Source organism: Leuciscus leuciscus (assembly GCF_965113295.1).
Source record: "Leuciscus leuciscus genome assembly, chromosome: 21".
Lineage (NCBI taxonomy): Eukaryota > Metazoa > Chordata > Actinopteri > Cypriniformes > Leuciscidae > Leuciscus > Leuciscus leuciscus.
This window is the reverse complement of record NC_138745.1, coordinates 37,463,160-37,490,705: the sequence shown is the minus strand read 5'-3', so window position 1 is coordinate 37,490,705 and position 27,546 is coordinate 37,463,160. Positions and strand designations below refer to the sequence as shown.

The window sequence follows — 27,546 nt, the reverse complement described above, 5'->3', positions numbered from 1 at the left end:
GATCAGAGGAAACAGGAAGAATTGTGCCCAGTTCTCCAGCTCTCTGGATTGGCTGATCAGTCGTCTGGAGAGGTTGGAAGCGTCATCAGGTATGTAGCATGTAACGTGTGTATGATGAGTCTTCACTGCACAGGTTTGTTCAGGCAGACACATGTGATGTCACTCTGAGTCATGTGATGAGCTGTGAAGAACCATCATGTGCAGGCGAGGACAGACAGGTTGTGAGGTCATGCTGGTTAGATTAAGTTTGAGTGAGTCAGTGGTCCGACAGTGGACAGTTATCAGCTCTCAGACACACCAGCACCAGCACCAGTGACCAGCAGGAGTGAGCACACACACACACACACTCTTCACGACACACTGTTAGACCTGTGAAGGCCATTATATTACATCACAGTAGATCATTACTGAGTGCTGATGTGATGGTGTGTGTGTGTGTGTGTGTGTGTGTGTGTGTGTGTGTGTGTGTGTGTGTGTGTGTGTGATGTGATGCTTGTGATGCGTGTTGTCTGTTGTGATATGATATGTTGGTCATGATGTGTGTGTGATGTGATGGTTGTGTCGTGTGTGTTGTGTGTGTTGTGTGTGTCTGCAGGGATTCTGGAGGTTTTGCACTGTGTTCTGGTGGAGAGTCCAGAAGCTCTGAACATCATTAAAGAGGGACACATCAAATCCATCATCTCACTGCTGGACAAACACGGACGCAACTACAAGGTGACTGCAGATACTGTGTGTGTGTGTGTGTGTGTGTGTGTGTCAAACTCTTTTATGCTCACGTGGTGTTGTTGATTCAGTTCGCTTGGACTGTTGAAAAGCGATTCACAGATTAATTTCCATGTGTGAACGTGTCTTTATATTGAGTTCAGTTACTAGTGTTCATGGTTTATTTAGCTGGTTATGTTCTTTGAGTATCTGTTCATGTTTAACACTATCACCCTAATCAAGATCCTTACTGATGATATGCCTGTTGTTATGAAAATGAATCATGGCATAATTAATTGTTAAGTATTTGCATCTGTTTGATTTTATTAAAATAAATATTTTCAAAATACATTGTCAAACTGCTCTGTGGCGTGTCTAGCTGGTGACGATTAGCCTGTAGCTCCAGCTGTCCATTAGCCTGCCTGACGCCGGTGTGTTCGTGATGTTCAGGTTCTGGATGTCCTGTGTTCTCTCTGCGTGTGTCACGGCGTGGCGGTTCGATCCAATCAGCACCTGATCTGTGATAATCTGCTGCCCGGCCGAGACCTGCTGCTCCAGACGCGTCTCGTCAACCACGTCAGCAGGTACGAGAGCGACGCATCACTTCCTGTCCAGCACTCGCACTCTCTCAATCACTCTAACCCTGCGTCTCAGTGTCCACACGATTAAAATAAGTGTGTCCTAAAGCATAGTATGATGAAAAGAGTGTGTCAGAAGTCCTGGATGATCTACTATTTCCAGTGGATTTTCGAAGTGTGGATCCGTGCTCACTATAAAGGCTAATATTACCCACAACCCATTGCACTTTGGAGGAGGAACTACAAACACGAGTAAAAACTGTAGAAAACTACAAAACATGGCAGATATGCGCGACCGACGGTGAGAGGTTTAGATAAAGGTTTGAGTGACTAATTAAAGTTTATCCTGATAGAAAAATATTTATTTAATGTTATCCGTGTTATATTTCATCTGCAGTAACAATGTGGACTTTTATAAAGATCCATTTGCCCATTAACTTTTAAATGCATCATTATACATTAATATGAGGAGAATCTCCGCATGAAAGACCCGCGACTGCAGATCAACAAGCTTCTGCGTTTCTCTCCGATACACTGGGAAATGAAATGTGGAGGATTATATCTTTGACAAGATGATTGACAGGCCAGTTTGCGTGACAGGATGATTGACAGGCCAGTTTGCGTGACAGGATGATTGACAGGCCAGTTTGCGTGACAGGATGATTGACAGGCCAGTTTGCGTGACAGGATGATTGACAGGATGATTGACAGGCCAGTTTGCGTGACAGGATGATTGACAGGCCAGTTTGCGTGACAGGATGATTGACAGGATGATTGACAGGCCAGTTTGCGTGACAGTATGATTGACAGGCCAGTTTGCGTGACAGGATGATTGACAGGCCAGTTTGCGTGACAGGATGATTGACAGGATGATTGACAGGCCAGTTTGCGTGACAGGATGATTGACAGGCCAGTTTGCGTGACAGGATGATTGACAGGATGATTGACAGGCCAGTTTGCGTGACAGTATGATTGACAGGCCAGTTTGCGTGACAGGATGATTGACAGGCCAGTTTGCGTGACAGGATGATTGACAGGATAATTGACAGGCCAGTTTGCGTGACAGTATGATTGACAGGCCAGTTTGCGTGACAGGATGATTGACAGGCCAGTTTGCGTGACAGGATGATTGACAGGCCAGTTTGCGTGACAGGATGATTGACAGGCCAGTTTGCGTGACAGGATGATTGACAGGATAATTGACAGGCCAGTTTGCGTGACAGGATGATTGACAGGCCAGTTTGCGTGACAGGATGATTGACAGGCCAGTTTGCGTGACAGGATGCGCGTAACTAAGCGACAGAGAGCAACCGTTAAAGACGCAACTGTATGACATGATAGTGTGTCCCAAAGCTTGTCTACTCTTCTGATACACACTCAAACATATGCACTTTTTCTTCAAAAAAAGAGTACATACTTTGAGGGCATAGTATAAGTATGTGAATTGAGACACAGCAAATCTCTCAATCTCTGTGTTGCTCATCCAGCATGAGGCCCAATATCTTCCTGGGTGTGAGTGAAGGCTCCGCCCAGTACAGGAAGTGGTATTATGAGCTCATCGTGGACCAGGTGCAGGCGTTCGTGACGGGGGAGCCCACGCATCTGCGGGTGGGCTGGGCCTCGACTCAGGGATACGCGCCGTATCCGGGCGGAGGAGAGGGATGGGGCGGCAACGGCGTCGGGGACGACCTCTACTCGTACGGCTTCGACGGCCTCCACCTGTGGGCAGGTAACAACACATCTGCACTTCACAAGTCCTTCCTGCTCTTTAATCTATAGTGTTATTCACTGTTCAGCTGTGCTTATATGCAGGTCTTTCAGCTTCATGCCAGATTCATGTGTACCTATTTAAAGGGGTGGTTGATTATGATTTGACTGTTCTAACTGTAGTTAGTGTGTAATGTTGCTGTTTGATCATAAACAACATCTGCAAAGTTACAACGCTCAAAGTTCAAAGCAAAGGGAGAGATTTGGTTTTAAAGAAATCGTTTTTAAGGACTACAACAAATGTCTGTTTGGGACTACACAACATTCCTCCCGGGTTAGTGACATCACCAACCATAAAATTTACATAACCCCGCCCCTGGTTAGTGACATCACCAACCCTAAAATCTACATAACCCCGCCCCTGGTTAGTGACATCACCAACCCTAAAATCTACATAACCCCGCCCCCGGGAACACGCAGTGCATGTTGAGAAGAGGAAGAGTTGTAGTCGAGCTCATTTGTGAGTTCAGCTAAAGCTGTCGCATCCGTCTTTTCACATTTATTGCAATACAGTAATATCATGTCACTCTAGGCATCGTACAACAGTTCCCACACGAGCGACTTATAGATTATCATGACAGAATATGCTAATTGAAGATAGTTAACTCCACATCAGCAACACAAACTCAACTAGCCGTTCAGAAACGTCCTGTTGCTCTACATGCTGTCACTTCTTCTCGAGTCTCTCCATCATTGTCCGACTCCAGTTTAACAGTTTCTGACATTTTAGTGCGTGTGTGTGAGACTGCTAACACACACACACACACACACACACACACACATGAGCTCTTGAAGCTCCGGGAGCAGCAGCTAATTTGCATTTGAAGGGACACACACTAAATGACGCGTTTTTACTGACCCTCAAAAAGTGACAACTTTAACATGCTGTGCAAAATATCTGTAGGGTATTTAGAGCTGAAGCTTCACACACACACTCTGGGGACAACAGAGACTTACTTTACATCTTGTGAAAAGGGCATTATGCCACCCCTTTAACCCTATTTTGGGGACACATTAGTATCCAGAAGTGTGCTGAGAAAACCTAATCATTATCGGCTATAATTATCAGTCATAACATTTGCCATCAAAGCCAGTATATAGACCAGTATAGGACAGCTGAGTAAACGTGTGTGTGAGATATTTGCTGATGGTGGTAATAACAGCACATCGCCAGCGGGTTCAATGAGCCATAGGTGATGATGTGAAATGTAACGAGGTCTGTGATTGGCAGGTTGTGTGGCGCGTTCGGTCAGCTCACCCAATCAGCACCTGCTTCGGGCCGAGGACGTGGTCAGCTGCTGTCTGGACCTCAGCGCTCCCAGCATCTCCTTCAGGATCAATGGCCAGCCGGTCCAGGGCATGTTCGAGAACTTCAACTCCGACGGACTCTTCTTCCCTGTCGTGTCCTTCTCCGCTGGAGTCAAGTGAGTCACTTTAGCCACGCCCCCTCTGCTCATTGGTCAGTCTGACAGATGGCCCTGCTCTGAACTCTTGTGATTGGCTGAGACAGTTTTGTCGTCTGCCGCTTTAAAACTTACTGCTTCATAAAACTTTTATGATGGACAGATGCACTTTTATGGTCTTCAAAACAGAAACGGCCATTCACTGCCATTATAAAGCTTGGAAGAGCCAGGACATTTTGTTCTTGTTGACGTTAACGCTCCTCCTCCTCTTCAGAGTGCGCTTCCTGTTGGGCGGTCGTCACGGCGAGTTCAAGTTCCTACCTCCATCCGGTTACGCTCCGTGTTTCGAGGCAGTTTTACCGCGAGAGAAGCTGAGAGTGGAGAACAGTCAGGAGTATAAACATGATCACGGGAGAACAAGAGACCTTCTCGGACCCACGGTCACACTGTCACAGGCAGCCTTCACCCCTACACCTGTGGACACCAGTCAGGTACACACACACACACACACACACACACACACACACACACACACACACACACACACACACACACACACACACACACACACACACAAGACCTCCTCGGACCCACGGTCACACTCTCACAGGCAGCCTTCACCCCTACACCTGTGGACACCAGTCAGGTACACACACACACACACACACACACACACACACACACACACAAGACCTCCTCGGACCCACGGTCACACTCTCACAGGCAGCCTTCACCCCTACACCTGTGGACACCAGTCAGGTACACACACACACACACACACACACACACACACACACACAAGACCTCCTCGGACCCACGGTCACACTCTCACAGGCAGCCTTCACCCCTACACCTGTGGACACCAGTCAGGTACACACACACACACACACACACACACGAGACCTCCTCGGACCCACGGTCACACTCTCACAGGCAGCCTTCACCCCTACACCTGTGGACACCAGTCAGGTACACACACACACACACACACACACACACACACACGAGACCTCCTCGGACCCACGGTCACACTGTCACAGGCAGCCTTCACCCCTACACCTGTGGACACCAGTCAGGTACACACACACACACACACACACACACACACACACACACACACACACAAGACCTCCTCGGACCCACGGTCACACTCTCACAGGCAGCCTTCACCCCTACACCTGTGGACACCAGTCAGGTACACACACACACACACACACACACACACACACACACACACACACACGAGACCTCCTTGGACCCACGGTCACACTGTCACAGGCAGCCTTCACCCCTACACCTGTGGACACCAGTCAGGTACACACACACACACACACACACACACACACACACAAGACCTCGTCGGACCCACGGTCACACTGTCACAGGCAGCCTTCACCCCTACACCTGTGGACACCAGTCAGGTACACACACACACACACACACACACACGAGACCTCCTCGGACCCACGGTCACACTCTCACAGGCAGCCTTCACCCCTACACCTGTGGACACCAGTCAGGTACACACACACACACACACACACACACACACACACACACACACACACACACACAAGACCTCGTCGGACCCACGGTCACACTGTCACAGGCAGCCTTCACCCCTACACCTGTGGACACCAGTCAGGTACACACACACACACACACACACACACACACACGAGACCTCCTCGGACCCACGGTCACACTCTCACAGGCAGCCTTCACCCCTACACCTGTGGACACCAGTCAGGTACACACACACACACACACACACACACACACACACACACACTTTCATGTTCTTTGTGCCGTTCATGAACATGTTCTGGCGTGATGATCATGTGTGTGTGTGTGATGGTGTTTCTGGCGTGATGATCATGTGTGTGTGTGTGTGATGGTGTTTCTGGCGTGATGATCATGTGTGTGTGTGTGATGGTGTTTCTGGCGTGATGATCATGTGTGTGTGATGGTGTTTCTGGCGTGATGATCATGTGTGTGTGTGTGATGGTGTTTCTGGCGTGATGATCATGTGTGTGTGTGTGATGGTGTTTCTGGCGTGATGATCATGTGTGTGTGTGTGATGGTGTTTCTGGCGTGATGATCATGTGTGTGTGATGGTGTTTCTGGCGTGATGATCATGTGTGTGTGTGTGTGATGGTGTTTCTGGCGTGTAGATCGTGCTGCCGCCACATCTTGAGCGGATCCGAGAGAAACTGGCGGAGAACATCCATGAGCTGTGGGTGATGAACAAGATCGATCTCGGGTGGACCTACGGAACGGTGCGTCACACACACGCCTTCTGTTCGGTTCCTCTGTGGACGTTTCAAACGCTTCTGCTGAATCAGCGATTCACAAACGTTTTCATCAGCTGAATATATATTTCCATAATTGAAAACTCTGGGCCTCAAGTTTACTTGTATAGAGCTGTTCACGATTCGTGTTCGTTCAAAGCAGCTTTACAGAGAACTGTGTCTTAAAGCCTCTGACACCGGAGTCTGTGTTCCAGCTCTCTGATTGGTCACACTGTGTTTACAGTAAGTCACAGGCTGTGATGTTAGGCCGGGTCTCTCTCCTCACTCTGACCCTCTTTCTTTTTTTTCTTTTTTTTTTCTTTTCTTTTTTTTTATTAGATTTTCAATTTTTGACAATAAACATGGCAAAAGGAAACACAACAAACAACAACACATCTACCAATCCCTCCCACCCCACCCCGCGGTCTCTTTATAATGGGATACAAAATGGACAGATAAGTCTACAGAAAAACAGTCACAGGAATGATAAAAACATTTATAAAAACAATAAAAAATAAGAATTGAAAATAAAGAAATGGGATAAAGTGTTGAAGTGTTCAAACTGAGTCCTGAACATTGCTTTGCGCAATATACTTGGAGACCTTATCAGCAGCTGTTGTCAATATTTTTAGTGTTGAGATTTGAGCCAAGTTCACCCGAGCTGTGGATATTTCTAACATTATAATGTCCTGAAGTTGAAACAACCACTTGAAAATATCCAAGGTATGTGGTGGGAGCCAATGTTGAGCTATGAGTTTTTTTTGCAGACGTTAAACCGGCCAGGTAGACAATTTTTTGCAGCTTAGAGAAGTCAAACTGAGAGTCATCATTCAGTAGTAATACCGAGGGTGTCACTGGAATCGGATACTCTGACCCTCTTTCTGATGAATTGAGATTTTGATGAGTTTCTCCACAGATGTCTGTTTCTGCCTGTAATGAATGCTCACATGTCTAACACACACATGCTTCCCTGTGTTGTTGATGATGCAGGTGAGGGATGATAATAAACGTCAGCACCCGTGTCTGGTCGAGTTCTCCAGACTTCCTGAGCAGGAGCGCAGCTACAACCTGCAGATGTCTCAGGAGACGCTCAAGTAAGCATGTTTATTCGTTTGAGGTCGTGATTTACTAAAAATGACTAGTTAGTTATAGTTGAAGATGTATGCGTTCAGTTTTTATTGGATGGTATTTTATTTTGGGGCAATTTTATATTCATATACAGTTTAACCCTCCGGCGCCATGCTCTGCTGGATGTCTTTCACACGCAAGAGTGAATAGAAATATAATTAAATCAATTACCAAAATGATTAATATTAGCATGAACTTAATAAACATAACAGCATAATTTTATATGATTTCTGTTTGTGTTTAAGCTGCTGTATGTGTCATTATAACTACATCTAGAGTGGAGTTTTACATTAATGCATTTGGCAGAAGCTTTTATCCAAAGCGACTCACATTACATTTCAAGATACACATTTCCATTCTTATCAGTTCTTGCTTTCCCTGGGAATCGAACCCATGACCTTGGTGTTGCAAGCGCTAACACTCCACTGTTTGAGCTATGGAAAGCTCCCGTAGCTTAATTTTAATTTTAATTGAAAGTTTTAATTAAAAGTGCTTTATAGATGAATGATGTAATGATGAGCGTGAGAGAGCTGATGTGTGTGTGTGAGATCTGATGTGTGTGTGTGATGTGATGATGAGTGTGAGAGATCTGATGTGTGTGTGTGAGAGATCCGATGTGTGTGTGAGAGATCCGATGTGTGTGTGAGAGATCTGATGTGTGTGTGCAGGACTCTTCTGGCGCTCGGCTGTCATGTCGGTGTGGCTGATGAACGAGCGGCAGAGAACGTCAAAAATCTCAAGCTGTCAGCCAAGTGAGTGTGTGAAACTACACCGTATATTAACATGTTTGTGTGTCTGGATATATTCAGACTCTGCTGTCACCGTCAGACGTCTAGTTAAGCTAACTAGCTCTGGGGTCTCATTTTCAACCGTGCGTACGCCACTTCCCACGCATGAGTTATGATCTATAATAACACACTTGACTGAAGGATGTGTGAGTACACCTGTAAGTAACTCTGATGCGTACGAACATCTGGAGATAAAGCAGTTTAACGACACTGATGATGATCTGAGCGACTGATGAAGGAAAACCACTTTAATATTCATTATGAGTCATAATCATAAACACAGCGATGTTCACAATAACAGCTTAAATACATAAAAGAATGATTTAAACTGTGTTTTACATCTGATATACACATGTAGATTAAATATGCCATTCTCATTAATGGAGTTAAGCACTTAAATTACATCAAATCATTACCGAGAAGTTACAACATCTTTTATATTGTATTAAATAGCGATATTAGTAGTGTATGCGCTGCTGTTGAACACGTTTCCTGAGGCGTGTGTGTGTGAGTGTTTGCTCAGCGCATGATAACAGCAGAACTCACGCTCTGAGGAAATATTGCTGATAGGGGTTATAAAGGGAATTGTGTGCAGGTTCTGGCGTACGCACAGGTTTATAAGTCTGAATATTTTTTGGCGTTCACCATTTTTGGGTTTTGGGCGCAGAGACACTCTTAGTGCAGATCCTACGCACAGTTTTATAAACGAGAGCCCTGTTGTAGAGCTTTCTCAGACCCTTCCATATAGAACCTGTTCTTCTAAGCGTGTGGTTAGTGTTGGTTGGTCTAGTGTGTTCGCGTACGGATGGGTTAGCGTGTGTTCTGCTGTCAGGTACGAGCTCTCCTGCGGGTATAAACCGGCACCGATGGACCTGAGCCACATCAAACTGGCGTCGACCCAGGAGGCCATGGTGGACAAACTGGCAGAGAACGCTCACAACGTGTGGGCCAGAGACCGCATCCGACAGGGCTGGACATACGGCATACAGCAGGTCAGTGTGTTTAGTGTGTGCAATGTGTGTAGTGTGTTTAGTGTGTATTGTGTGCATCAGACAGGCTCCGTCTCAAACCCTATATAGGTGCTTCTGAAATGCGCACTGCATGATTGGACTGTTTTAAATGTTGCGATGAACGCCACCACAAAGTCATGATTAAAAGTGAGAAACTGAACTTTTGTCATGAAAGGGAAGTTGTGCTGGTCTTCTCTCCTCTATAGTGTCGTATATCCAGTGAAACGCTTCTGGAACAAGAACAAATGTGGGCGGAGCTTGATTGTGTCTGTGGGGAATTGATTGTATGGTTGTGGTTTGCTATTGGCTGATCTCATGTGAGTGACAGGTTATAGGCCCGCCCTCGTCATCAGAGAAGAGAAGAGATGCTGCAAGAGGAACTGATTCTAATTCAAGATTATTACAAATAAAGAGGAAAATAGAGAGAAAAAACAGCTTTTAGGTTTGAAGTGTTTCATTCATTGGATTGTCAAAAATAGGCATATGAATACTATGGTTTTACATTAAATTTACATTAGGAATGACTGTGATTTACATGCACTGATAGTGTGAGCCTGAAGCAGTGAGGTTCACGTCTGTCTGGATCAAGACGAGTCGCTCACACACACACGTTCTCTGTGTCTCTGCAGGACATCAAGAGCCGGAGAAACCCTCGTCTCGTTCCGTACGTTCTCCTGGACGAGAGGACCAAGAAATCAAACAAGGACAGTCTTCGGGAAGCTGTGCGGACACTGCTGGGATACGGATACAACCTGGAGGCTCCGGATCAGGACCACGGTACCATGAGAATAACTTACACACTACACACACGGAGTACTGCGCTCATCTGACATCTATAGCTGGGTTATTATCCTGAACTAAAACCAAAACCAAAAAAATTAATTGTATTTATTAAAACGTGTTTATTTCAGCTAGTTGCTACTATTGTGCTAAAATAACTAAAAATAATAAGCTAAAAATAAAAACAACTATATAGATTAATACAAAGGACAAAAACACACAACAAAATTACTAAAACTTACTAAAATTTAAATAAAAAAGATAATATCCTAAAAAAAATCTAAATATTCTATAATTACTAAATAAACTAAAATAACAAATAAAAACTATATAGACTAATACAACGGGAAAAAACACATCAAAATTAATCAAACTTTAGCTAAAATTAAAATTAAAACAGACAATATCATAGCACTGAATAGCACTGAAACTGCGCTCGTTAAAATCACAAATGATTTACTTTTAGCTTCTGACCAAGGCTGTATCTCAATACTAGTTTTACTTGATCTTAGTGCTGCGTTCGATACTATAGATCACACAATACTCTTAGATCGACTACAAAATTATACTGGTGTTCAAGGACAAGCACTAAGCTGGTTCAAATCATACCTATCTGACCGCTACCATTTTGTCTATTTAAATGGAGAAAAATCGATCATAACTCCAGTAAACTATGGAGTGCCGCAGGGATCTGTGTTAGGCCCTCTGTTATTTTCCATATATATGATGCCACTTGGAAATATTATAAGGAAACATGGAATTAGTTTCCATTGTTATGCTGATGACACTCAAATATATATTTCATCACGGCCGGATGAAAACGCTAAATTTTCCAAATTGACAGAGTGTGTTAAAGATATAAAAGATTGGATGACGCGTAATTTTCTTTTATTAAATCCAGACAAGACAGAGGTAATACTTATCGGTTCAAAAAACCGCCCACAAAACCTCGCACAATACAACTTTAACATCATAGGATGTCCTGTTACTTTATCCTCTACAGTAAAAGACCTGGGTGTTATACTCGATTGCAACCTGTCTTTTGAAAATCATATTTCATATGTTACAAAAACAGCCTTTTTCCACCTTAGAAACATTGCTAAGCTACGTAATATGCTATCAGTTTCTGATGCAGAAAAGTTAGTTCATGCATTCATGACCTCGAGACTGGATTACTGTAATGCTTTATTAGCTGGTTGTCCTGCATCCTCAATAAACAAGCTACAGTTAGTCCAAAATGCCGCCGCTAGAGTTCTTACGAGATCAAGAAAATATGATCATATAACACCGATTTTATCATCACTGCATTGGTTACCTATAAAGTTCCGTATTAATTACAAGGTATTGCTACTGACCTATAAAGCCCTAAACGGCTTAGCTCCAGTCTATTTAACGGATCTTCTATCGCCCTATAATCCATCGCGCTCTTTAAGATCACTAAATTCAAGGCTTTTGGTCATACCTAGGATATCCAGAACCACCAAAGGAGGGAGAGCATTTTCACATTTGGCTCCAAAACTTTGGAATAGTCTTCCTGATACTGTTCGTTGCTCAGACTCGCTCTCCCAGTTTAAAACTAGATTAAAGTCGCATCTCTTCAGCCAGGCATTCATATAATCCTACAGTTCAAACTACAATCCGGCCTCTAGCTCATAAATGCCAGAGGAGAACTGGCTCCCGACTGAGCTTGGGTTCTCCCAAGGTTTTTTTTCTCCATTAGGTCACCTGATGGAGTTTTAGGACACCATTAGGTCACTTGATGGAGTTTTTCGGTTTTGTTCGGTTTACAACTTTGTTGTATTATTTTAATTTAATACTGTGAAGCTGCTTTGATACAATCTGTATTGTGAAAAGCGCTATACAAATAAACTTGACTTGACTTGACTTGACAATATAAAATTCAAAATATTACCAGAACTATTATGGTATATCAATGATACTAAAATAACATTTTCATTACTTTAAATGAAATAAACTTTAACTGAAATAAAATAAATATTTCAAAAACTTATTTAGTTTAAATTGAAGTACAAAAATAGTGAAAACTAATAAATAAACTAAAACTTAATAAAAACTATATAGACATATATAAAAAACAAAACAAATAACAATGACAAAAACACAACAAACTTACTAAAATTTAAATTAAAACAAAATATCAAAAGTAAAATCTAATTTGAAATATTAACGAACTATAATAATACATCAATGATAGTAAAATAATTCCTTGATGTGTTGTTGTATTAAACATGACTAGCTGCAGCTTCAGTGTTGGGGGCGGGGCTAGAGTCCACAGAGCATTTGATTGGACAGAAAATCTCTATTGGTGTTACAGCAGAAAGAGTCTGTACAGTTTGAATGCAGATATCTTCTAAATGTGATTTTGTCATAGTTTTGGAGAACAAGAGATTAATGTGAGACACAACAGGCAAAAACATTGTTTTTTCATGCACTGGTCAGTTTTTAGGTCTATTTTTGCTTCCATAACATTTGACTAGTGGAAAGAAAACATCACAAAACACACATTTTAATGCACTTCATCTAAATCCATCTCTTTAAGGTCAGAAATCTCCACTTCTATATTCTAAAGGTTTGTTCATTTATCATTCACATGATTTATAGAACATATTACTATGGAAGCTTGTTTCCATCACAGAATAAAAAATAATTCTGAGATAAAAAGTCGCAATTATCTTTTAAAAAACATTATTCTGTGGCGGAAACATTCTTACAGAGATTACTCCTAAAAACATGATCAAAATGATGATTTTCTGTCTGTTGACTGTATTTTCTGATTTATGGAGTGATAAAAAGAGAGCTTTTCATGTCTGGCTTTATGCAATGTTCAGATTTCAGTTCTGGAAATGTATGCAAATGAGTGCATATTTAATGAGAAGATGCCTAATTTGCATATGTGAACATCAGAAAGCATGTGTATTTTGCGCAGCTGGTCGAGCAGACGAGGGTCTTTTGTCTGCCGAACGCTTCCGGATCTTCCGGGCCGAGAAGTCGTACAGCGTGAGTGTTGGCCGGTGGTACTTTGAGCTGGAGGTGGTGACGGCGGGGGAGATGCGGGTGGGATGGGCCAGACCCGGATGTCTGCCGGACCAGGAGCTCGGGTCGGACGAGCAGGCCTTCGTCTTCGACGGATTCAAGGTCAAGCCTCCGAATAAACCCCATTACAATCAGAGGCTAGTTGCATAAACTGCTAAGTCTAGTCTTACAAGTTAGTTATCTTGAGGACTACAACCTCCCGGAGCCACTCATGTCCATCGCCGTCATCATAACCTTCAAATTTTTTTCTGATTTGAGTGATCCATCTGTATCATGCTAGCTAAATGTGTTTAACGTGTGAATCCTTACTAAAAATGCAGTTCTATAATGGACCGTTGTTAGCATGAATTGTACTCGTGATGCAGCGGTAGTGGAGCGCTCTCAGAGTGAGTGAAAACCACAACGCTCCGACTTTTAAAAAATCCGCTCCACACTCCATTCAAAATCACACCGCTCCACTCACACTCCGCTCACACTCACATTCCACTCCGCTCACACTCCACTCACACTCACATTCTGCTCACACTCCGCTCACACTCACATTCCACTCCGCTCACACTCCACTCACACTCTGCTCACACTCCGCTCACACTCACATTCCACTCCGATCACACTCCGCTCACACTCACACTCCGCTCACGCTCACACTCACACTCCACTCACACTCACACTCTGCTCACTCACACTCTGCTCACACTCCGCTCACACTCTGCTCACACTCCGCTCACACTCACACTCCGCTCACACTCACACTCCGCTCACACTCTGCTCACACTCCGCCCACACTCACACTCACACTCCGCTCACACTCCACTCACACTCTGCTCACACTCCACTCACACTCTGCTCACACTCTGTTCACACTCCGCTCACACTCAAACTCACACCCCGCTCACAATCACACTACGCTCACACTCCACTCTGCTCACACTTACACTCTGCTCACACTCCACTCCGCTCACACTCACTCTGCTCACACTCCACTCCGATCACACTCCGCTCACACTCACACTCCGCTCACGCTCACACTCACACTCCATTCACACTCACACTCTGCTCACACTCACACTCTGCTCACACTCTGCTCACACTCCGCCCACACTCACACTCACACTCCACTCACACTCTGCTCACACTCCACTCACACTCTGTTCACACTCCACTCACACTCAAACTCACACCCCGCTCACACTCACACTCCGCTCACACTCCACTCTGCTCACACTTACACTCTGCTCACACTCCACTCCGCTCACACTCACTCTGCTCACACTCCACTCCGCTCACACTCACACTCCGCTCACACTCCACTCTGCTCATACTCAAACTCACACTCCGCTCACACTCACACTCCGCTCACACTCCACTCTGCTCATACTCAAACTCACACTCCGCTCACACTCACACCCTGCTCACACTCCACTCTGCTCATACTCAAACTCACACTCCGCTCACACTCACACTCCGCTCACACTCCTCTCCGCTCACACTCACACTCTGCTCACACTCGGCTCACACTCACACTCGGCTCACACTCACACTCCGCTCACACACACACTCACACTCCACTCATGCTCACACTCCGCTCACACACACACTCCACTCACACTCCGCGCTCACACTCCACTCACACTCACACTCCGCTCACACACACACTCACACTCCACTCACGCTCACACTCCGCTCACACACACACTCCACTCACACTCCACTCACACTCACATGCCGCTCACACTCCACTCACACTCACACTCCGCTCACACTCAGCTCACACTCCACTCCCACTCCCACTCCACTCCACTCACACTCCACTCACAGTCCACTCACACTCCGCTCACACTCCGCTCACACTCACATTCCACTCCGCTCACACTCCACTCTGCTCACACTCCGCTCACACTCACACTCGGCTCACACTCCGCTCACACACACACTCACACTCCACTCACACTCCGCTCACAATCCGCTCACACTTACACTCCGCTCACACACACACTCACACTCCACAAACACTCCGCTCACACTCCGCTCACACTCACACTCCGCTCACACTCAGCTCACACTCACACTCCACTCACACTCACACTCCGCTCACACTCAGTTCACACTCACACTCCACTCACACTCCACTCCCACTCACACTCACACTCCACTCACACTCACACTCCACTCACACTCAGACTCCGCTCACACTCACACTCTGCTCACACTCACATTCCACTCCGCTCACACTCCACTCCGCTCACACTCCACTCACACTCACATTACACTCCGCTCACACTCCACTCACTCTCACACTCACACTCTGCTCACACTCCGCTCACTCACACTCCGCTCACACTCCACTCACACTCCACTCACACTCACACTCTGCTCACACTCCGCTCACACTCACACTCCGCTCACACTCACATTCCACTCCGCTCACACTCCACTCCGCTCACAATCCACTCACACTCACACTCTGCTCACACTCCGCTCACACTCCGCTCACACTCACACTCCGCTCACACTCACACTCCACTCACACCCACTCACACTCCACACACACTCACACTCCGCTCACACTCACACTCCGCTCACACTCACACTTCGCTCACACTCCGCTCACACTCCACTCACACTCACACTCCACTCACACTCCACTCACACTCCGCTCACACTCTGCTCACACTCCGCTCACACTCCACTCCGCTCACAATCCACTCACACTCACACTCTGCTCACACTCCGCTCACACTCACACTCCGCTCACACTCAAACTCACACTCCGCTCACACTCCACTCCGCTCACACTACGCTCACACTCACACTCTGCTCACACTCACACTCCGCTCACACACACACTCACACTCCACTCACACTCACACACCGGTCACATACTCTGGCTGGAACTGATGAGAAAATTGCTGACGTCACACATTTCTTACATCACTTATCGCTTGCAGGTGTCTCTAAATCCCCTCTACTTAGATGTATTTAATACACGTTAACATTTAACATAATGAAATTGCTTTACAACTAGAACAGGCATTTTGGCACAATTCATAATTAATTTATTTTCCCCGTTACATGTGTGCAGGCCCAGCGCTGGCACCAGGGGAACGAGCACTTCGGCCGCTCCTGGGCGTCAGGAGACGTGGTCGGGTGTATGGTGGACATGAACGAGCGAACCATCATGTTCACGCTCAACGGAGAAGTGCTGCTCGACGACTCCGGCTCAGAACTCGCCTTCAAAGATTTTGAAGTTTGGGACGGTGAGTGACGTGTGATGATAATCCTGCGTGCTGTGTGAAATTAGCACTTTGTTGAACTACAGCTCTGGTTGATCATTCTGTAGTCATTTACTCTCCCTCATGTTGTTCCAACTTGTATTATTTGAAGAATGTTGGGAACCATTCAACATCAAGTGTGTTACAGAAGCTGTTCTGTCTCGTAAACGACTGTTTCCCGTGAGCATCAGGTGAATGTTGCTGTATCACAGATGAGCAGCAGCAGAGATCAGATCAGCGCCACCTGCTGGCCACTGACACACACACACACTGTGTGTTTATATGCGTCAGCACATCTGGCTCATTCTGTGATGTCAGCAGTATCTCTGTCATGTGCGAGAGTATCAGAAACTGCAGTCTTGCTTTAACTACACTACAAACACTGCTGTTCTTCTTCAGTATGTTCATGTGAAGATACACCTGGAAGATGTCTGGAGATACAAAATCTTCTTTTTTCTGAGAAATGTATTAAAATTAAGTGAGTTTTTGTTTAAAACAACAGCAAATATCTGCCAATTGCGACCGAAAAATAATCGTATGTTCCTTTTGAATTAAGTTTGAATTTTTTTTACTATATTGGCAGATATTTGTTATTAAAATAGATTATAAACTTAAATCCTTTGAGTTTTGAGAGAAAGTGTGTGTATGTTTGTGTGTGTGTGTGTGTGTGTGTGTGTGTGTGTGTGTGTGTGTGTGTGTGTGTGTGTGTGTGTGTGAGTGTGTGTGTGTGAGAGAGAGAGAAAGTGTGTGTGTGTGTGTGTGTGTATGTGTGAGAGAGTGTGTATGTGTGAGAGAGTGTGTGTGTGTGTGTGTGTGTGAGAGAGAGTGCGTGTATGTTTGTGTGAGAGTGTGTGTATGTGTTTGTGTGTCAAGTCAAGTCAAGTCAAGTTTATTTGTATAGCGCTTTTCACAATACAGATTGCATCAAAGCAGCTTCACAGTATTAAATTAAAATAATACAACAAAGTTTGTTTCAAGAGGAATTTATTGATTGATAAAATTAAATTAGATATCCCCAAAATATCCCCAACTGAGCAAGCCAAAGGCAACAGTGGCAAGGAACCGAAAAACTCCATCAAGTGACCTAATGGTGTCCTAAAACTCCATCAGGTGCCTTAATGGAGAAAAAAAACCTTGGGAGAACCCAGGCTCAGTCGGGGGCCAGTTCTCCTCTGGCATTGGATAGAGGCCGGATTGTAGTTTGAACTGTAGGATTATATGAATGCCTGGCTGAAGAGATGCGACTTTAATCTAGTTTTAAACTGGGAGAGCGAGTCTGAGCAACGAACAGTATCAGGAAGACTATTCCAGAGTTTTGGAGCCAAATGTGAAAATGCTCTCCCTCCTTTGGTGGTTCTGGATATCCTAGGTATGACCAAAAGCCTTGAATTTAGTGATCTCAAAGAGCGCGATGGATTATAGGGCGATAGAAGATCCGTTAAATAGACTGGAGCTAAGCCGTTTAGGGCTTTATAAGTCAGTAGCAATACCTTGTAATTAATACGGAACTTTATAGGTAACCAATGCAGTGATGATAAAATCATCACTGTGTGTGTGTGTAAGAGAGAGAAAGTGTGTGTGTGTGTGTGTGTGTGTATGTGAGAGAGAGAGAGAGAGAGAGTGTGTGTGTGTGTGTGTGTGTGTGTGTGTGTGTGTGTGTGTGTGTGTGAGAGAGAGAGAGAGTGTGTGTGTGTGTGTGTGTGTGAGAGAGAGAGAGTGTGTGTGTGTGTGTGATATTCAGATATTTGTTATTAATTTAAATCATAAACTCAGAACCTTTGATAATTTCTATATAGTTATTATTCATTTGTAATATACATTTTTATGGATTTAGTTAACCTGCTCGACATTATCCTACTCTGCACTTTCTTCCGCAGGTGTGTGTGTGTGTGTGTGTGTGTGTGTGTGTGTATGAGTTAAACCCCGTGGTTTCATCACTATGAGCACTAGCAGTGTTGATGATTGACGTGTGTTTCCCTCAGGTTTCATCCCGGTCTGCAGTCTGGGAGTTTGTCAGGTGGGCCGGATGAACTTCGGGAAAGACGTGAGCACGCTGAAGTACTTCACCATCTGTGGCCTGCAGGAGGGCTACGAACCCTTCGCCGTCAACATGAACCGAGACCTGACCATGTGGATCAGCAAACGACTGCCTCAGTTCATCCCCGCGCCGCTCAACCACGAGCACATAGAGGTCAGAGGTCACACGAGTCCATAAAAACAATATTCTGAATTTTCCAATCCAATCTGACTTCTGACCTGTAATGCTGCCTGAATCATAATCATACACTGTTGGTTCGTTGGCCAGAGGAGAACTGAGCGACTGAGTCTGGGTTCTCACGAGGGTTTTCTCCATTCTGTCACTGATGGAGTCTTGGTTCCACTGTCGCCTTTATTCGCCTTTGTCGCCATTAGCTTTTGGCTTCATTAGTTGGGGACATTTAATTTAATATTCAACAATATTATTGATCTGCCTGCATTGACAGCATTATATGAGAACTGAGCTGAGCTGGACGATGACATCACGGTTTTCTCCAGAGCGGCTATATATATAAATTAACTAAATTAATGACTTTTTTACAACAAAAATGAACCATCTCTGAACTTACTTAAGGTGGACTGTGATGCTATTTTCTTCTGGAAACAAACTTTGTTGCATTATTCTCCTGTTATCTCTGTAAAGCTGCTTTGAAACATTCTGTATTGTAAGAAGCGCTGTATAAATAAAGCTGACCTGACTTGACTTTGAGACGAGCCGCACCATTCTGAGCGTTTACGGGATTCTGTGTGTGTGTTTTCCAGGTCACGAGGATCGACGGGACGGTGGAGAGCCCGCCGTGCCTAAAGGTCACCCAGAGGTCGTTTGGCTCACAGAACAGTAACACTGACATCATGTTCTACCGTCTCAGCATGCCCATCGAGTGCTCGGAGGCGTTCGCACGCTCGCCCGGCGGGACGCTAGCGGCTAACGGCAGCTTCTTCTCTCCTAAGAGAGATCTGGAGGATTTCGAGACGGTGTCGGACTTTGAGGTCCTGATGAAAACGCCACACAGTCACGTGAGCTCGAACGGGCCCGACAGAGATCGAGACGAATTCAACAACCACAAAGATCACAACCAGGAGAAACCCTCCAAAATCAAACAGAGGTGGATTATACACACACACACACAGGGGAACAGCTTTTGGTGTGGATGATAATGTGTTTGCTAGTGGTGCAACGGATCACAAAATTCACGATTCGGACCATTTACGTTTTTTGTGCCACGGATCGGATATAAATGTATATATATTTATTACTTAAAGCTCACTTGAAGTACTTCGATACCACATCACAAACTACTAGCCTAACTGATAAAGATTATTAAAAACAAGTGAACAGTCAGTAATAAAATAAGAACTAATAAACAAATTACAAGCAGAGATGAATACTAAATAACAAAGTTACAAAGTGTAACAGTAGTGTTCAGGCACAGAAGTGAATAATTAAGCCTAAATGTAAAAACATTATTTGTTCACTGTAGAAATAAAATATAGTTTCCTCTTTGTTAAAGCTGTATTTTGTTGTTTTATTAACATTAATGACACAGACGACAGCAGGAATATTAGGCTACTGTCACTTTAAGACCGAATAAACTGACACTTTAAACTCTTCACTGATGACAGAACCGAGAGAACTTGCCGAGACGGGTGTTTAGACATAATTGTGTGTGTATGTGTCGGTTCAAGGGCAAGAGAACGTGAAAGAGGAATCAGTTCGGTTGTGAGCGCTGTCTGAAACACCCCTCTCTCTCTCTCTCTCTCTCTCTCTCTCTCTCTTTCTCTCTCTCTCTTTCTCTCTCTCTCTCTCTCTTTCTCTCTCTCTCTCTCTCTCTCTCTCTCTCTCTTTCTCTCTCTCTCTCTCTCTCTCTCTCTCTCTCTCTCTCTCTCTCTTCTCTCTCTCTCTCTCTCTTTCTCTCTCTTTCTCTCTCTCTCTCTCTCTCTCTCTCTCTCTCTCTCTCTCTCTCTCTCTCGTGCGCATGCGTGGGCGTTTGTGGAGTGAGTGCGGGAGTGTGCGGTGAGTGCGTGGAGTTTTCCCTCTGTACTCTTTGTTGTTTTGAAGGTACATCGTTTTTTGGTGTATTTTTCTTTTTTTTTTCTTTTTTTTCTTTTTTTCCTCTTTTCTCTTCATGGTGGGGTTATTTTAGTGTTTGCTAATCTGTGCTGGGGGTGCGGTTTGGGCCGCGTGCTACCTGTAAGGAAACATGGCGGCCCCAGGTGCACGGGTGTTGAATACACTCACGCGGCGTCATGCAGTGAAGGTGGCGTCGGCTGTGAGTGTAGAGGATTGTTGCTTGGCCATAGGAGAAATTGTTGGGCATGAGAGCATTCTGTCGGCATCAAAAATGAATAGTGCTATTGTCATTTTTTTAAATGCAGTAGAAAAAGCAGATGAGTTAGTTGAGCGAGGAATTGTTGTCGATGGGTTGTTTATACATGTTCTTCCTCTTGCAATGCCGTCTAAAAAAGTTACGCTGTCAAATGTGCCTCCATTTATCAGCGATGAAGTGTTAATTCAGTCTCTTTCTCGTCACGGCAAATTAGTATCCCCGATCAAAAAAATCCCAATTGGAAGCGGATCCCCATTACTAAAGCATGTTGTTTCATTTAGACGATTTGTTTATATGATTGTGAGAGACGATGTTGAGCTGGATCTTACTTTTAAATATCGGATTGATGATTTTGATTATGTTGTATTTGCGACAACTGGTCAAGTTAAGTGTTTTGGCTGTAATAAAGTAGGTCACTTAATCAGGGATTGTCCCGAAAAGAAAAGAAAAGAAACGCTAATTGTTACGGATGACACGACTGGTCCTCCCGAGCCAGCGGGAGCTGCGGGGGGGCATGCTGAGTCGGATGCGTTAGTGACGGAGCAAACCGAGGACAGTTTAGTTGTGGAGGAACCGCTAAACGTTCAGCCAGATGTAAGCGTAGAAAGAGAATCTGTCAATGAGGAATCAAATGAATTGGAGACTTTACAGTCCGTTAAAGGCCAAAATGTCCCGTTGGGCGGTATTGGAAGGGAACAGACTGTAATAGGTGAAACAAGCATGAATACGGGCAGTGGTGAAGAGAGTTTGATATTTAAGGTGCCGCGTAAAAGAAAGAGCAGTGTAATTACCGGGGATTTAGGATTTGGCAAGAAAATGGACAAAATCGAAAGTGAAAGTCAGGGCGAGTCAGAGAGTGACAGTGAGTCGGACTGTAGTGTTTCGCTATCGCAAATTGAAAACATGAGTCGTTGTTATGAACTAGATGACATTAAACTGTTTCTTAAGTCAACTAAAAACAGAAGAGGAGTGAGAGTGGATGAATATTTTCCTGACTTAAAACAGTTCATTGAAAAGACACGGTATTTGATGGCTGAAGGTTCATTTACCAAAAAAGAAATTTACAGATTGAAAAAACTAGTGAGAAAAATTAACACTGAATTGAGTGATGGAGCTGAAAAATAAGAATTTTGTGAAGTTAGCTGCTTTTTTCTTTTTCTTTTCCTTTTTACCTTTCATGGCTGAAATCAGTGTTGCATCTGTGAATGTAAATGGTGCAAGACATATTAGGAAAAGAGCAGTGATATATGAGGTCTTTAAGGAAAAAAAACTAGATATTGTTTTTCTTCAAGAAACTCATAGTGATGTACATAATGTGACTGAGTGGACAAGAGAATGGGATGGAATCTCAATTTTAAGTCATAACACTGCTGTAAGTGGAGGGGTTGCTATATTATTTTCTAAAAGTTTTAAACCAGTTACTTATGATATCGATGAAATTATAAAAGGTAGGCTTTTGAAGGTTAGAGCCTTATTTGAAAATCACGTCTTCATACTTATTTGTGTTTATGCTCCAACTGCAGGAGTTGAAAGGATTTTGTTTTTAAATCAGTTTAATTCAATCTTGCAAAATTGTAATAGTGAAGAGTGGTTATTTGTAGGAGGAGATTTTAATTGCACTGAGGGAGAACTTGACAGGAATCATATTGAACCCCACGAACCCTCACGTAAGAGAATTATTCAAGTGATTAAAACACATGAGTTGAGTGATATTTGGAGACATCTCAATGGCAATCAGAGACAATATACTTGGTCCCATAATCGGGGTAATGTGCTATCTTTAGCAAGATTAGACAGGTTTTACACTTTTAAACATCAATGTGGTATTTTTAGTAAATGCTTTATTGTACCTGTAAGTTTTTCCGATCATAGTATGGTGTGTTGTAACTTTTTTTTGAATTCTATCAAACCAAAGAGTGCCTACTGGCATTTAAATTCTTCCCTGTTGTATGATAAGAATTTTGTGGATTCTTTTAAATATTTTTGGGTTAATTTTAGAACCACAAAAAGTCACTTTCAATCTTTGAAACAGTGGTGGGATTATGGTAAAGCTCAGATTAAACAATTCTGTCAACAGCACACTCGAAACATCACTGTTCAGACGTTAAGAGATATGAAAACCTTGGAGACATCCATATTAAAGCTTCAGGAATCAGTTGAATTAACGGGGGAGAATAGATGCTTGGAAGCTCTTTCAATTAAAAAGACTCTGCTTAGTGATCTTTTAAAGGCAAGAGCACAAGGAGCTCTGGTTCGGTCCCGATTTCAGCAAATTGATCAGATGGATGCGCCAACTAAATTCTTTTTTAATTTAGAGCAAAAGAATGGTCAGAAAAGGTTAATCCATGCTTTGCGTTCTGAAGCTGGATTTTTGTTAACTGATCCCACTGATATTAGAAAGAGAGCTGTTTGTTTTTATGAAAAACTGTACAAAGGTGAATGTGACTCAGAGCCTGCTGTTGGTAGTGGTTTTCTGGAAAACCTGTCTGGGGTGTCCGAAGAAGACAACCAGGAACTCAGCAAGGCCTTGTGCCTAGAGGAATTGCATGAAGCCCTGATGGGTATGGAGTCGGGAAAGGCTCCCGGCATTGACGGTCTTCCTGTCGACTTTTATAAGTCATTCTGGACAGTGTTGGGGGAGGACTTGCTCGCAGTGCTCAATGAGAGTTTGATCGAAGGGCGGCTGCCTTTGAGCTGCCGCAGAGCAGTCCTTACACTTCTCCCAAAGAAAGGAGACTTGACAGAGATCAAAAATTGGCGGCCTGTGTCCCTTTTATGTACAGATTACAAACTACTCTCTAAATTATTGGCGAAAAGATTGTCAGTGGTGATGAGACAGATCATTCACCCGGACCAGGGGCCTCATGTACAAAGACTTGCGTTGAATTCATACTAAAACATTGCGTACGGACAAAGCTGTAAATGTGCGTACGCACAAAAAAAACCAGATGTATGAATCTCTGCGTACGAAGGATCCCACGCATATTCTCTTTGTACATCCCAGTTAACGTAAAATTGAGCGCACATGCACGAGCACAACGCCCCACCCAGTCTCCTCCCTTAATTAAATTAATTTAAATATGGTAATGAGTCCACTTTGGCAAAAGAAAACAGTAATAAAATGGCGGCAAGAAACGAAACTTTACAGAAAGTGAATTGGAGGAGGTGCTACTATCGGAGGTAGAAACGAAAAAAAAAAAAAATTATTTGGAACTTTGTCCTCCGGAATTAATAACAAAAGGAAAAAATATGAGTGGGAGAGTTTGGCTGATGCCGGTGGGATCTGAAAGTCGCACTGTAGAGTAGTACAGTTGAGACACTTTTTGCGTTTTGATTTTCCACACAAAAATAGACACTGAAAAGAAGTGAATTTCCACATGACATGCCATATGACATTTCATTAGCTTGTAGACTAAGATATTATCAATCAATAATTCCTACAAGTAGTTTATATTTTCCACAATTAGATCATAAAAATAAGGTGCTTTTTGTCTCAACTTTGTCTCAACTGTACCAATATGTGGTACAGTTGAGACAGTGCATGGTACAGTTGAGACACCCATTTTTAATGATGTAAAGGTAACTAACCATTCATTGTAAATAATAAAAAATAAAGACAAATAAAGAAAATAACAATTGGGCAACATTTTTTTTATTCATCCATTTATATTCATTCATTTTATTTAAATTAGCACTGGTTAAAATGTATAAAGCAGGAACAAGATATTAACAATATTTCTTAATAATACACAGTTTAAATATCACAAATATCTAATTTTATTTTAATTTGCGTCCTATGCTGGCTAATTACGACGTTTAACCTGTTATCATCACACTGAACAACTAAACAGTGTGTTTCCTAATAGAACTCTATCGGGGGTACAGTAGATATGTGTCTCAACAATCCCCCGCTGGCCACCTCGCACATTTCTCTAGATTTTGCAATTACCTTGCATGACACAGTACCATGAAATATGTCCGTTTTTAGGGCACAGAATAACGTTTGTGGTGATACCAGTTATGTTTAACAGTCATATAGGGATAAAAAGCTATTCATTGTGGAGAGTGCATGGTGAAGTGAACATCATATCTTAGGAAAAAAAAAAACTTTCCCCGATATCTTCGGATCGGAGATGCGTCCGTTGTTCAAATTTCCCACGATCAAAGAGGACTCTAATACGCTCGCACAGCAAAAATCACAACTTGTGCTTGCTGCGAACACAAGTTATTTAAGGTGTCTCAACTGTACACCGTCTACCCTAAATGACCATAAAAAGAAATGGTCTGATATAAAGGTGGACATTAAACCAAAGCTGTCATTGCCATAGACTAAGGGTTGTATCAGTTTGCATATGCTTTTATATGTTCTTACTTAATTGCATAATTGATAGAATATTCCCATAATGCTCGTGTGACAATATTATGTCAATTATTTTATAAATTGCAAATTAATAGCAATGCTTCCCACAGGTGGTGGTGCGATAGACTTGTAGAACGAAAATTCGTTGTGTAATGTTTGTAACTTCACTTCATTGCCTGTAAGAGTCGCCAACGGACAAAAACAATGAGAAATGTACGTACGCCAGACATGAAATTGGCGTGGATGAACGCACATTCTCGCGTTAATTTCACTGTTAGTACATACGACCGTGAGCGTGAAAGCTGGCGTACGCAAAGTTTTTGTGCGTACGCAAGATTGATACATGAGGCCCCAGAGCTATTGTGTATCTGGCAGGTCTATTTTCGATAACATTTCTTTATTGCGGGATTTTTTAGATGTCTCCAAGATATTTGATTTAGATTGTGCTCTAGTTTCTCTAGACCAAGAGAAGGCATTTGATCGTGTCGAGCATAATTACCTGTGGAAAACATTAGAATCATTTGGGTTTTGCCAAGATTTTGTGAATATGATAAAAGTATTATACACTGATGTTGAGAGTTTGCTGAAGGTTAACGGTGGTTTATGCACTCCTTTCAAGGTTGAAAGAGGTGTAAGACAAGGATGTTCCTTGTCAGGAATGCTCTATTCAATAGCCATAGAGCCGCTACTACAACAGATAAGGAGTAATCTGAGTGGGGTACAAATAGCTGGGTCTAATTGCACTGTTCATTTATCAGCTTATGCCGATGATCTGATTGTGATGGTTAAATGCCAAAGAGATATAGATATTTTAATGAAATTACTTGATGATTTTAAAGGTTTATCTTCCGCTAAGGTGAATTGGGAAAAAAGCGAAGCTGTGGTCTGGAAGATGGGAGAGAGGAAGGTTAAAGTTCCCTGAAGGGCTACATTTGAACACAGAAGGGTTAAAGTATTTAGGAATATTTTTAGGTAATGAGAGTATCATACAGAAAAATTGGGACGGTGTTATTGACAAACTGAAGGGTCGATTGGCAAAGTGGAAGTGGTTAACCCCAAAGATGTCTTACAAGGGGAGAATTTTAATTATTAATAATTTGGTTGCTTCATCCTTATGGCATAAGCTAGCTTGTATTGATCCACCTCAAAAGTTTTTATCAGATGTTCAAGCCTTATTAGTAGATTTTTTTTGGGATAAGCTACACTGGGTCTCTCAGAGTGTTTTATATTTGCCTAAAGAGGAAGGTGGTCAGGGGTTAGTGAATTTGCAGAGCAGGACAGCAGCTTTTCGTCTGCAATTTATACAGAAACTTCTGTCTGGATCAACTCGTGTCGGCTGGAGAGCTACTGCCTGTGCTATTTTACAAAGTTTGGGTGGTTTTCAGCTGGACAGAGCTCTGTTTTTGATGGACCCTCTAAAACTGGACCTTGCCAATGTCCCAGTGTTCTATCGCAACCTTTTTAGAGTCTGGAGTCTTTTTAATCATCAGAGGACATCATCTTCGGACTCTCTTTTTTGGTTGTTGAATGAGCCTATAATCCATGGAGGACGATTGGACATTTCTTTCAGAGACCAAAAATTTCCTGGACTAAGTCATTTACTATGTAAATCTAAGACCATTACACTAGGTCGTATGGTAAAGGTGGCTGGTCCCAATTTCATGAACACCGAGCAAGCTGCTTTACATCTTGGTTTTTTTTCCACTCGTAAAGTTGATGAATTATTGACAAAGTTGAGGTCTGTTTTATCAGCTGAGGAAAGGGAATCTCTAACAGACTTTCATACAGGGGCAAAGATTCCTAATGCTGAGGACTTTTTTCCAGATACTATTTTATTACCTAAACTAGATGATTGTATGGGGATTTTTTTCAAAACAGGTGAATCATTGTGTTTAAATTTTCTTTCAACTAATGGAAAAAACTTGTACAAAGCTTGTGTTCTGGTTTTTAACAAGAAATTATTGAATAACAAGGTGGATACGCCGTGGCGTTCTTTTTTAAAATTAGATGAGGGGGTTAAGCCCGAATGGAGAACATTGTATAAACCAC

At 43.2% G+C, this 27,546-nt stretch overlaps 1 protein-coding gene across 9 annotated transcripts in view; it reads left to right on the top strand.

Annotated features, from left to right (window-relative positions):
- ryr2a (ryanodine receptor 2a (cardiac)) overlaps positions 1-27,546 on the top strand; it is a 167,446-nt gene that overhangs the window by 56,179 nt on the left and 83,721 nt on the right. For 6 of the 9 annotated variants that reach the window (XM_082152374.1, XM_082152373.1, XM_082152376.1 and 3 more), the window contains 15 exons: positions 1-89; positions 596-714; positions 1,153-1,286; positions 2,768-3,009; positions 4,279-4,471; positions 4,725-4,941; positions 6,625-6,729; positions 7,732-7,835; positions 8,538-8,621; positions 9,490-9,649; positions 10,297-10,444; positions 13,395-13,603; positions 16,584-16,758; positions 18,756-18,964; positions 19,573-19,916. The exon at positions 1-89 is cut by the window's left edge and continues 7 nt beyond it. In XM_082152374.1, the coding sequence (XP_082008500.1) occupies positions 1-89; positions 596-714; positions 1,153-1,286; positions 2,768-3,009; positions 4,279-4,471; positions 4,725-4,941; positions 6,625-6,729; positions 7,732-7,835; positions 8,538-8,621; positions 9,490-9,649; positions 10,297-10,444; positions 13,395-13,603; positions 16,584-16,758; positions 18,756-18,964; positions 19,573-19,916 (2,532 nt within the window). Of the gene's footprint in view, positions 90-595; positions 715-1,152; positions 1,287-2,767; positions 3,010-4,278; positions 4,472-4,724; positions 4,942-6,624; positions 6,730-7,731; positions 7,836-8,537; positions 8,622-9,489; positions 9,650-10,296; positions 10,445-13,007; positions 13,038-13,394; positions 13,604-16,583; positions 16,759-18,755; positions 18,965-19,572; positions 19,917-27,546 lie in introns of all 9 variants that reach the window. The other 3 variants (XM_082152370.1, XM_082152369.1, XM_082152368.1) reach the window with 1 other exon arrangement.